Source organism: Scophthalmus maximus, chromosome 10 (assembly GCF_022379125.1).
Source record: "Scophthalmus maximus strain ysfricsl-2021 chromosome 10, ASM2237912v1, whole genome shotgun sequence".
Lineage (NCBI taxonomy): Eukaryota > Metazoa > Chordata > Actinopteri > Pleuronectiformes > Scophthalmidae > Scophthalmus > Scophthalmus maximus.
In genome coordinates this window covers 10,518,280-10,530,777 of record NC_061524.1, presented here as the reverse complement: position 1 = coordinate 10,530,777, position 12,498 = coordinate 10,518,280, and the positions used below count along the sequence as shown (strand labels likewise).

The window sequence follows — 12,498 nt, the reverse complement described above, 5'->3', positions numbered from 1 at the left end:
TGTCATCATATGCTGGGGCACATCTCTCGACACACCAGTGAATTAAACGCCTTTGTGAACGTGTGAGTGTGGCCGTGCAGAGGCAAAGTGCAAGCTCAAGTTGGCACCGGTCGTGTGGCACGTACACAGTCTGCATGAGTCCCTGGAGGAGGGGTTACTGGAGAGAAGCGAGTAATCTGATCAAGAAAGGTTAGATGAAACATACTTTAATAGCAACAGATGACACAGTGCACGGACGACAGTCCGGAGATGACCGGTTTGCACGATCCTGGCTCACAAATGGAAACATAAAGCTTTTTTTTGGCCGCAAGCGCGTGCCCGAGTCAAACTCAGCAAAATGCTTATAATTAGGTACAGCATCTGCATCGATCAGCCGCGCGCCCCACTGAATGCTTCATGGAAAACATCAACTACAAAATTATGACTGTAATTTGAATGGTTCGTATCTGGGTTTAAAAAAAGAATAACATGCATGACTTCAGTAAATTGGGGGAAATGGGGTGAAAACAAACGCCACGTTCTGCTGCGCGACTACATCTCCCAGCATGCACTGCCTTTCTGTGACGCGTTTAAACAGCGCCGCGGTGAATTCGGTCCGCATGAGAACTAAACACCTACATTAAAAAAATCCACTGTCCGTTCTGAACGACGGACGTTTGGTCTTCGGACGGTCCGTTCTCCGTTTCCCGGGGAGGGTTTCTCTTCTGAGAAAGCGGAGCTGTGTTATTTTTTGACCCGGAGAAACCCCGACAAAGTGCGAGGGACTCTGTCGTGCTCACAGAGACGCCAGTGGCTGAAACAAGCGAAGACGTAAGCAAAAAATATTCTTAAAAGAAGAACGTGCAAGACCGACGGCATGAACACTCGGGGAGGTAAGTTCATCTTTTCACGCCGAGCGAAACGGTTTTTCACACGAGGATTGTTGTCGGTTGCTGGGATAACTCGCGAGCTCAGCTATCAACTAGTTAGCTAACAATACAAATGTTAAAACCTGCAGCATGCTAGCTGCTGTGGTCGAACTGTAGGGAGCAACGATCGATGCCTTTTGCCTCCAAACTGTAACTCAGGTTTATTAATTCGATGTGGTCCTTTGCTCTGCAGCTTTCCCCAAAGCCCAAGCTCCGTCTTCATATTGCTCGATATATGTCTGACCAGCAGTCCAAAACCCAAGTGCTGGCAGTGTGCAGTCAGACAAAACGAAAGAACAACTAAGAAATCCTGGATGAAAATATTAATGAATGGGTTTTATCTTGACTTCAAACTGACCACAGTCTGTTGCAGATTAGTTTTTTTTATGTTGATTGACTAATTGTTTCATCTTCAGGCTGTGTCTTCCAAAGCTTTCCCAGTCATTCAGCAGTACTGGACTTAAGAGAGACAGTACTGCTGTACTGTCCCCTCCACAGACCCCTGTCCTGTCCAAACGCAATTGGGACAACAACTTATTGAAATGCAAACTTCAGCGTCACCTGACCTCCTCTGTCACCTTGTCAGGTGACGGATGTCCTCGGAAAAAGGCCGATGCTGCGCAGGACCGTGATGCCGGTGATAAACCGCCCACGCCTGTTATTGCTGCTTTCAAAGGTAAATGGATCGTCAGCGTTTATGTCCCACCTGCGTGGCTGCTGCAGTTTGTTTTAGTGTTTTAGTAAGAAATGTATCTCCAACTAAACCTTCATTCCGGTTTTTAAGTTTTCCAGCAGGAGCTTGACACCAAACATGACAAATATGAGCGCCTGGTCAAGATCTCTCGAGACGTTACCATTGAGAGCAAGAGGACCATTTTTCTTCTGCACAGAGTGACCAGGTATGTACTACTGTGGAAATACTGTACATGCAGTTGAACTCAGATGTTGTTGTTTATCTTTTTACTTCATTCAGATTCAGTGAGAGAATGCTGCTCATTTCTTTGATTTCCATGTTTATATAATCTTCAGCATTTTAAAATAACATGTATAGAATGTATAGATCTTCCACTTTTGGGTCAATCTATGTTAATTTTGAAATTGGCATAATGGAAAGCAACTTGTAGAAACTAAATTAAAATGACATGTATGATGCTGTTGATTCAGAGTTACTGCACCAGCCCCATAAGTGTCATCTGGATATATCATCAATTCAGACCGTTATGCATTGGTTTCCAGTTTCTGGAGACATTTGTTTGTGTTAGTATACACTGACTGTCCAAAACCATTAGAGACACAATGTTATCTATGTTTTAGAGAGAATTTTAAAGTAACTTGTATCTTGTAGGCCTCATATTTCTAACCTTTACTCTGTGGGTTTTTTCTTGACTGGAAGTGTACCAAATGCAGAGGAAATTCTGAATGAAGCGGAGGTAAAACTGGATGGAGTCAGGCAGAAAATTGGCCAAATTGCTGAAGAGTTGAGGGGAGAAGACATCTATCAGTTTCACAGAGCCTTCACTCCAGGTGAGTTTTTGATAATCATTCAAAAATTACAAACAACAACCAAACAACCCCCAAATAAATGGATGTGGTTGTTTCATGACCTTATAATATTGCAGTGAGAAGTGCATACAAAAAATATTTAGGGCTTAAACAGTTTCACTCCAACCTCTGCGCCTTGTCCTCTGCTCCTGCCGGCCACTCCCCTTCTTTCACGTCCTCGGCCACGAGGAACGAAACTACGCTGTGATAATAAGGAAACATATATAACTTTGCCAACTTGGTATCGAAGTGTTTTACTTGCTATGACAGACCCCCGCCTCTGTGCTCTGCTGTGGAATTACACCACAGTACACAGTACAATCAGAGATAGTCATGCCAAGTTACTTGTAATAACATTACTAATACACAGGCTAAGTCACTCCTTGGCTTAGAGTTTGTCTTAGATAAGTAATGAAGAGAAAGATGCATTTGTTCAAATATGGACAATTATTCTCCAGAATCACTTGATACTCCTTTTAAACAACTGACAAACATTGTGTTAGAAGAAACAGACAGATCAACCACTTTTACCGAAGCCACACTTTTCTCTGTTTAGAGCAGACAAGATTAATGTTTGAACATTTACAGACAAGGTTTGGTTTAACTGAGCTGTTCTCACTGACGTGTAAAACAAATATTTATTCTAGAAGATATTTGCAGCATATCGTGTAAGTAAATGTTTTCCCCCCCCCCAAGGCTTTAAATGGATCATGATCTGTTTCAATGATCCTGACTTATTACATTTAACTCCTGTAATACAAGGTTCAATTCTTGGTACAGATTTTATCACCTTAAGCAGCATATGACTTAATTAAGTTTAATCATTCAATGAATCGTTTCAATATTTGCATTTAATCTAACATTCCATTTTTGAATATTAATTCAAAGAGATATTTTCTTTACACCATTCCAGTGTACTGTAAGTTTTGAGTCTACTACTACTTCTACATCTAATACTACTACTACTACTACTACTACTCACAGTAGATTTAGTTGATCTTTGAAATGTATTTTTGGATTATAGAAAAGAACCTACTACATTTTGTACAACAAAACACCTGCACACATAGTGTGTGTAATAATTACAAATAAAAACGATTAAATCTAAATATTTAATTAATTAATTAAATATTTAAGTGATTCCATTACTGTAGCCTTTAAATACTTTTGATTATATATTTGAACCTACCACACAGGTAAAACTAATAAGTTATATATTTACTTGTGACCGGTGTATGTAGTAGTCTGCTTATTTATTTATTGAAATATAACAAAGCTAAAGGGTTAAAGGGGTTAGTTAAATGGGAGTTTTCAGGAGGAATTATCTTTGCCGTGCTGTTATCAACCTCAATCTCTGTTTTCGTGCTTTAGATTTATTGTAAAGTCACTGATAGTGTGAGAGCGTGACGTTGATGCAGGCCTGGTTATGATAGACACACCCTCTGATAAAGTTGTTTTTCCCCATTAGCATCAAAATCAGTGTTTGTTAGCGTAGCCAAAATGTCTGCAGAGTTTGGAGAAAAACATCACTGGGAGCGAGGGTTAGCTGTTATCTAGCAGCTGGGGAAGTCATTTTTAGATTATAGTCACTCAGGAATCACTGCTGCATCCTCTGCGACGTGACCAGTGGCAGTTCCCACCAATTAGACCTTTCATTTTTTTCCCTTCATTTTGATCATCTTTATTAGATTGAGACTGGGCTCACTGCTGGGGCTCTCCAGATAATCTTGGCTGGTCGAGGAGTCTCCAGGCATGTGTAATGGGTCTGCCTGCTTCATATAGGGACCATTTAAGATACTGTGGGCTGAATCTGAATGTAATTTCCACTGATAACGGGGTAGTACGGTGCTTTGATAAGCTCTGTAGCTTGACCCTGGCATACTGCTGGTGGCTTTTCACAGGGTTCACCTGCAACTCGCTGAACCGCTCTGTGGTCAAACATTAATTTAGTTAATGTCAAGATCATTTGTGGATATTCATGCATTTGATTAAGACAGTATTTTTAGCATTCAAACATGAACGCCTGCTTTATCAGTTTGCTTATCAGAAGCATCCGACCTCAGAACTTTCCAACCGCTGTGCCAGTAAAACCTTTGTATTTTCTGGATGGTTTTCCTTCAGTCATTGTTGAGACGATATCTACAGTAGAGCCTGACTCATATATAACAGTTGACCAATAATATCAGCCAAAATGAACCTTTCAGACGTCAGTATCAGCCAAAAAGATCCTATTTTATTTTCCTAATTCAAATGACACATGTTCTATATATTTTTCTTTTTTATTAATCAGTTATTCATAATGAAGTTTATGGTTAAACTGTAAAATACCAAGCCTCAATGTCGTAAAGGGTCTGATAACGACATCTTGGGAATTTGTTGTTTGTTTATATATTGGCTGATGTATCGGAAATGTTTTACTCTTCTACTGTAACTTTTTTTCTCCGGGTCTCATTGACAAAATGTTACCACAGCTTCTGAGTAAATGACACAAACAGCCCCCGGCTGTAAACTTAGGAACTGAACTCCGCCTGCACACTCGCCTCAAAGGCCGTGCAACCTTTTCATTTTATATCCTGTCCACATCAGATTGTGTGTATTCAAATTTTTATGTGAAAGATAAAGGTTACGAAAAAAAATCCAAATGAAGGCTGGGGTCTGAGCTAAACTTGTGGTAATAACTGTATTTACTCACTCTGCTGACCATTGGTGCCAAAACTTGAGAACATTTCCCCGACTGACAGGTGCTGTTCGCTCGATGACCAGGCCTTTTTCTGTGAGAAAAAATGAGCTTAGGGGTTCTGAAAACATATAAGACTCATTTCACAAACAGTTGGTTTGAAACGTAAACACATATCTTGGCAGGTAAATTACAATTACAGAAATCTGTAATGTGAAATAGCTAAAACTGGATGAGAAATTAATTTTCAAGGCCTTTAAATATTTCATGGGTAAAGCATACAGTAAAGGACAAAAGGTTGAATAAATAATCGAGACAACAGAGGATACGCACGGTGAGCTGGACAACAAGGTATCAGTGGCTTCAGCCTGTGTCAATGCTGGTGTAAACTTAATAGGAGCAGTGAAAGTTATTCAGAGTGAAGTGGAGATGAAGCAGATCCCCCTCCCCGCTCTCAGCAGCACACTGCGGTTCGCTCCAGGGAGATGGGGGCCGCTTTGAAGTTCAATTGCCGCTCCAAAAGTAAACTTCAGACACAAAGTCTTCCGTCCTGTGATTATTTGATTGTTGTTGACACAGGGCCAGAAAACAAATGCGGGGTCATCTCAGCCTGCCGCAAAAAAAGAGGCCTCTGTTGTTCAGTCAAAAGGCCTCGACAGGAAACAGGTTTTATATGAATCATTATCTCCATCTGTGATCTAAACTGTGTAGACACATGTTGTGTTTATCCAAACTCCTAGTTCAGTGCTCTGCTCATTTCATACATACTCCTTTTTTTAGTAATGGTATTGGAATGTAAAAATGTGTAATCTATATATATATATATATATATATATATATATATATATATATGTATAGGAAAATAAGAACATCCCCTCCCCATCCTTTTTAGATTCAGCAGCCAGTGTCTTGTGGTCGAACCCTTCTAATGTAATTTCATGCATTAGGGATCCAGGAGTATGTGGAGGCCGTCTCTTTCCTGCACTACATCCGCCATCGCAGCCTCATCAGCCTGGAGGAGATCAATGCCAGTCTGGTATTCATGAGAACAGAAGAGGTCGGTGCTCAGGTAAACTTGGAGAAGGCTCTGTAGTTATGCTGCGTGTGCCTTGTTTTGTCATGTCAGTTTTTTTGGTTTCATTTCTCAAAAGACAAATTAAACATTTCAGAAATACTGAATCTTTCTCTGACCTGGATCAGCACCACTGTGATGTCTAAATATGAAGCTACAGCCAGCAGGCACTTGTTATCTTAGCAGAGCATAAAGCCTGGCTTTGTCCAAAGGTAATATCTGTATCATTGTATTTAGACATGAGTGATGTTGATCTTTTTACTGTGAGTCTGAAAGCCGATAAAAATCATTCCTCAAACTGTCAAACTATTTCTTTAGGAATAACATAATATTGTACGTTCATTTTTACATTATTTTACACGTCCTTTTAAAACCATGGTAATGCCACACAAAGGAAACATTGGGTGGAGCTTTGTGCTGCATTTATAATCATTATGTGTCATTATGTCATTTTATCCACTCTGCCTGTTATTTTCTAAGATGATGGGCGCCCGTTGATGCAGACAAAATTGCCTAAGCCTCAATATTTTTGAAGCGAAAGTATCCTCAAAATTAGATTTTGCTTATTTGGATCTCTGGTGCTTTTTCCTGGAAGCACAGCTGCACAATCTAAAAGTCACATCTTGTAAACGTTGTTGTCCCCGTCAGTCTTGTGTGTAAAACCTGCCTGGCATCCAGTCTTTTGTTGGCATTCATGTGTGATTTTTTTTTTTCTCTCTATTTATCGTGTTTTCATTGCAGGATGCAGCTGAAACGCTGCTGCCAGGAACTCATGTCCTGACCTTCCAGGTGACGCCCTCGGACTACCTGCTCGGCGTGGCCGACCTGACAGGAGAGCTGATGCGTATGTGCATCAGCAGCGTAGGCAACGGCGACATTGACACGCCCTTCCAGCTGAGCCAGTTCCTGCGGCAGATCCACGACGGTTTCTCCTACATCGGGAACACAGGCCCGTACGAGGTGTCGAAGAAGCTGCACACGCTGCGACAGAGCTTGGCCAAAGTGGAGGATGCTTGCTACGCACTGCGTGTCCGTGGCTCCGAGATCCCCAAACACATGTTGGCTGACGTCTTCTCCAGTAGGACCACGCTCATCGACCCCGAGGAAGGAGTGGTTTAATCCTCCATGGCCTCCTCGTCTCCTTTAGCTTTGCTCCAGTTCCATTCTTTGTATGTTTTTTAATGGGATTTGACAGATATTTAGTGTTATGTTTTGTGACATGTCTGTTCATTTTGATTGTCATTACAATAAAAAAACAGGATTACAATATACAATTTTATTTTCATTGATAAAGATCGGATTTCTTCAGTTGTTTTGCGTGAATAAAAGCTCTTTGCCATGAATACCATGATCTCCCAGTCTGTTTACTCTCTCTCTCTCTGCCCTCCTCTCTTGCACAGATAATCTAAGGTAAAACTGTTGGCTGCCTGCTCTTGCTGCGTACTGTGTGGATGTGACCTTTGTACATTGTACGTGCCTATTTCTCTGGCAGGCCTCCTGGCATACAAACAAAAGCAACCCTTTGCCTCCTCTTTCTATCGTCTTTCAACAGTCCTCACAAATGCTGCAATGATGTAAATTTAAAGTAAGGTCCGCATGCTGAGGAATAATCCTGACCGGTAACTGGTATTGTTCAGCTGTTTCCTCCGCACCTGATAGTGTTAGTTATTACCATCTGGGTGGATGTTGCAGGCGGCAAGAAGAAGTCCTCTGTGTCCATGGATGGCTAAAGAATAATGTCTGGGTAAACTCTAATCAGTAACAGCAGCACAAATCCATGTTTGGGGAGAGAGGACTTTAGTGTCAGGTTCAAACTCAGACAAAGCTATTCATGAGTTACTATTATTTCCAGTTACTATCCTTGAGAGCAGCCGCAGTTGTATTAGCATGCATTAATCCACAAGTAGGATCCTTTTTAACATCTGCATGGTTTTCCCTCCATAGACCGTGAGGAAGGATTTCAATGTTATGTGATTGTGCCACCTGGTGGCAAATATAATACTGTACTGGACTTGTCTTCTATGAGGGAATTGACTGCTGTGACAAATAATATTTTTGTGACGATCTGACGACCTCAATGGAACACAATACAGTAAACCGAGATTATACATGCATGTAATCAAGTTCATGTTTGAGAACATGGAAATGCAAATCACACCACCTATAATGTATGGAAGACTAGAGCTGCCAGTGTCTTTAACATGCATTCCACATCCAGAGTTTTTGTTTAACAGCAAACAAGAAGCTATTGTGAACTAAATATCTGATCAAATCACGACTGAGTTGAAATTGTTACAGATAAAGAGCTGCAATTTGAATGGAAATCAGTTACTGTTCAGTGTGTCATGAAAAACAACATGCCTAAATCTGAGTGAAGTCTGACATCTTCTGGTGAAAGCAGGGCACTGTGGATGTATTACACTACCGATGAGAAGAACATTGGCAGAACATCAGTTCCAGTGAGACCTACTGTCATGGTGAATAAACCAATAGTAAGCACTTTTCATACAAGCATGAATTGACCGTTTTCTCAACAGACGTTGAGACATGTCAAAGCAGGAACATTCATTAATTCAATTTTCATTCCAGCTTTTCAGAATCCTCCCCCCTAGTGGAGCCTGACCCGCAGTTAATTGATGACTTGAGTTGTTTAAAAATGATTTGTGTCCTTTTTCATTCATTTTAATCTTCATAAAAGTACAAAATAGCCGTAAATATATGTCAAACCTAGAAAGCTCCCATGAGCCCGTGTCGAGCAGCCAAAAAATATAGAGAACCTGAAACACAGACTCACATAAACAGTCTGTCCCTTCAAGCACAGCGTCACAATTTTTTTTTCAAATTTTAAAAAGGTAAATGTGACAAGACTGCATTGTTTGATTGTTGAGAAATGACCCTTTGACACCTGTCACGTGCACCAGATGACATTTGTTCAGATAAGATAAAGCAGATGGACATCCGCTCAGACCTAGTTTGGAATAAACCCCCTCAACCTTACTTAAGTTGCCTAGTTTTACTAAATGTCTTTCTTGACTTGTGTTATCTCTAGAGAACGACTGGTGAAAGCCTGGGAGAATCCTTGGAAGCCTCCCATGTTGTTCATTATGAAACATGAGGAAACATGCTCAGGCCCTGAGTTGCTGTCCAGTGACCGGCAGGTTGGTTTGCCTAAAGGACATTAAGAGCTTCTAATCTTCAATACAGGGCAGGTGATCTGACTCTGCGGTGCGTGCGAGGATGTGGATTCCGTCCCTTGTGCCACACAGCTCCTTTAGCCTCCACGGCGGAGCCTGGGCAACTGAGGGGCTGCACACTGAACTGAAGCCTTTCACCAGCGAGGGGCCGGTCCATCAGCCTGCAGCCCAGCCAAGCTGAATGAATGGAGCATTTTGGAAGGAGCATGAAAAGACTATACTGCTCTATGTGGGGTCTCTTCTCATGCATTTCTCCCTTCACTGCATGAACAAAGGAGCACTCTTGTGTCTGCACACGGATGTGTTGGAGGAGCCTATAAAATAAAATGAAATAATATATAATAATCATTTTTTTTGCACAGATTTATTTGACCTACATATTTAATGGCCAAAATACACTTAGACTTAGCCTGCCAACACATAGTGTCAACAGAATATAGTGTTCAAATACATTATGTTTAATGGTTTCATTTCAACAGGCCTATATTTGTTGTTTATTTCAAACGAGACATTTACACTTTTTAAAAAAAAGTTTGAATCCCCACCCCCTTCACTAGGCTACTATATATCTATCTATATCTATTATTTATTTTTTTTAACATTAGATCATGAATGTGCGTTCTTCCATCAGCAGCACTTCAAATCACAATGGTGCTAGAATGAAGCGCGTCCGGGATGTGCAGGCTGCCTCCCACGCGGCCCGCGGTGGTGACGAGGCGCGCCGGAGGAGGAGGCTGGAGGAGGAGGCCGGGAGGAGGAGGAGGCCGGAGGGGCTGGAGGAGGAGGCTGGAGGAGTAGGCCGGGAGGAGGAGGAGGAGGAGGCTGGAGGAGGAGGCTGGAGGCGGAGGAGGCTGGAGGAGGAGGCCGGGAGGAGGAGGAGGAGGAGGCTGGAGGAGGAGGCCGGGAGGAGGAGGAGGCCGGAGGGGCTGGAGGAGGAGGCTGGAGGCGGAGGCCGGGAGGAGGAGGCTGGAGGAGGAGGCTGGAGAGGCTGGAGGAGAATTCCTGAACACGTAGGAGCCTCCGCGCGGCGCAGGGGCGCAGCGGATGACTGCTCGGCTGCTCGACGAGCCACACAGTTGTCTGGCCGCGCGTCAAACTCCGGGCGACGCGCTCCACTCGTCGGAGGTTTTTTTTTTCCCCACTCACATTTTTTTCTCCCTCCTCCTTCTTCTTGCGAACAAGGAAAACGACACGAAGTCCTTCTTTTCTCTCCGGACCGGCTGTTCACGCGACGCCACTCGTTTTTACCACAGAGGAGAACATGCACGAATCTGAGGGACAAAGTTCAGAACTTTAATCAGGAAATGTTTTGGACGCGCGCGTAAAAGCCGGTTTCATGCGCGATCTGCGCGATCCAACGATCTGGATTCACTTTTCCACAACGGAAATGAGATCAGACCCATCGGCTGGCCCCTCTGACTCCGTTTGACTTCTGGCTACAAGCGGCGTTTTCTTGATGGGAAGATGTTTGCTGGACTGATGGGGCTGGAAGGTCCCAGCAACTCTCTGCTTCACCACTGGGACGTCGCGGAAGGTAAAGGATGATCTTCGTCCCATCCACCCACTGCTGGTTCTTCACTTTCAACAGCGATCTGTAGATGTTGTGATCACGTAGGCAGCTTTGACTACTGACTGGGACATGCACATTACTTTAAATTGCTTAAGAGAATTACGCACACGTCACAGATGATGATAATAGACAGAAAAGGGAAACTCCAGTACTCGGTCTAAATATTGTATTCAGTAGTGTAAACAGCTTGTCCTATGCACTGTGATGCCTCATGTCACTGGATGATCATGTGAAGGCCAACAAGGCTCCCCGCCATTCGGGTCGCAGAGGTCAGTGGCTTCCAAACAGTCAGTCTCTTGTATGAGTGATGAGAGGTTATGAATCTCAAGTGACCAAATACTCATGAAAGACTTGGAGGACTTCTTCCCTCAGAAATATATGATGGTATGAAGACAAGAGGTGTGCTGACATGTTTTGTCTCTCCTGCACAACAGAGTTGCATACATCACATACAGTTCATAAAATACTATATATGATAAACTTTATTACTTTTCTTATCGAAATCACATAGTTTTACACTTGTAACAAAAATGTTTTAGTTAAAAGAAACTTGACTGGATAACATTTTTTTCACTTGAGCCTCAAAACAACGATCTGAATCAAAAATAACACCACGATTTCTTGCCTGCTGCTTACATACTGCTTAATGGTTTTGGTCAAGAGAAGAAATGTATTATGAAGTGGGCTATTAAAGTTTGTGGGACCAATGACTATTACGTCTGACTTATCATCATTGAATTTTAAAACATTTTGCCAGCATTTAATGTCTCTGAGGCAAGGCAGGATAACACATTATTGAGGCTGCTGGGGTTGTTGGTTTGAAATGGAACATATAGTTGCATGTCATCTGCATAAGAGTGGGGGGAGATACCATGTTTCTGGATAATCTGCCTGACAGGAAGCATGTATATTGAGAATATCGGTGGGACAAGGGTGGAGCCTTGCAGAACACCACAGTTCACTTGTGCCACAGAGGAGCTGGAATTAGCTGTGACCACTGACCACAGGCCTCTCTTTGACCACAGAAAGGATTTGATGGACTAGTTGTCTGTGATCTAGTTCAGTTCTGATATTATGCCTGTAAGCAGACACATCCTCTGTAAGACACATGGGAAGATACTAACTGTAACCAAGTTTTATGTTTTTAAATCAGAAGGTATGGTACATAATTAGAAAAAAACAGGCAGTCATAGTTTGATATCATGCTCCTTTTTCTGTAGGGCAGTAGTGAAACACCTTTTGAAATTGAATAATTTTGTTTGTCAGATATAGATAGATGAATACATTTATTCACTTCACCATTTGTCATTTCACACTTTTTAACGCTCATTGCTGACTTTTACTTCCCTATTTCTGAAACTGTGGACAGTCACAAGTGGTGAGGTGCTTCTCTGAAGGCTGCTGACATGCAGATGTGTTTGTGTGTGTGTGTGTGTGTGTGTGTGTGTGAGCTGAGGCTGTTCCTCAAACGTTTGTGTTTTTATGATATCCTCCTGCATTCCTCTGCTCTTTAGCAGCGACCAATGGGATACAGT

The 12,498-nt window shown here is 42.3% G+C and overlaps 2 protein-coding genes across 3 annotated transcripts in view; both read left to right on the top strand.

The window, feature by feature from the left end:
* Nucleotides 1–291: 291 nt before the first annotated feature.
* tsnax (translin-associated factor X) lies at nucleotides 292–7,542 on the top strand. Of its 2 annotated transcripts, none has more exons than XM_035605248.2 (6): nucleotides 292–872; nucleotides 1,495–1,584; nucleotides 1,693–1,807; nucleotides 2,302–2,432; nucleotides 6,075–6,184; nucleotides 6,941–7,542. In XM_035605248.2, the coding sequence occupies exons 1-6, from the start codon at nucleotides 857–859 to the stop codon at nucleotides 7,316–7,318; spliced, it is 840 nt and encodes a 279-aa protein (XP_035461141.2). In that variant the 5' UTR covers nucleotides 292–856; the 3' UTR covers nucleotides 7,319–7,542. The 2 variants fall into 2 exon arrangements, with proteins under 2 accessions (XP_035461141.2, XP_035461140.2); XM_035605247.2 differs by having other exon boundaries at nucleotides 328–872; nucleotides 6,075–6,196.
* Nucleotides 7,543–10,346: 2,804 nt separating this feature from the next.
* disc1 (DISC1 scaffold protein) overlaps nucleotides 10,347–12,498 on the top strand; it is a 38,730-nt gene continuing 36,578 nt past the window's right edge. Inside the window, exon 1 of the mRNA XM_035606268.2 lies at nucleotides 10,347–10,927. Coding sequence (XP_035462161.1) covers nucleotides 10,858–10,927 — 70 coding nt within the window. The 5' untranslated portion in view covers nucleotides 10,347–10,857. The remainder of the gene's footprint in view (nucleotides 10,928–12,498) is intronic.

Excerpts from the sequence above, each read along its gene's own strand:
- tsnax (XM_035605247.2), top strand. Across the intron at positions 2,433-6,074 it reads TCACAGAGCCTTCACTCCAG|GGATCCAGGAGTATGTGGAG; the intron begins GTGAGTTTTTGA and ends TTCATGCATTAG. Across the intron at positions 6,197-6,940 it reads CAGAAGAGGTCGGTGCTCAG|GATGCAGCTGAAACGCTGCT; the intron begins GTAAACTTGGAG and ends TTTTCATTGCAG.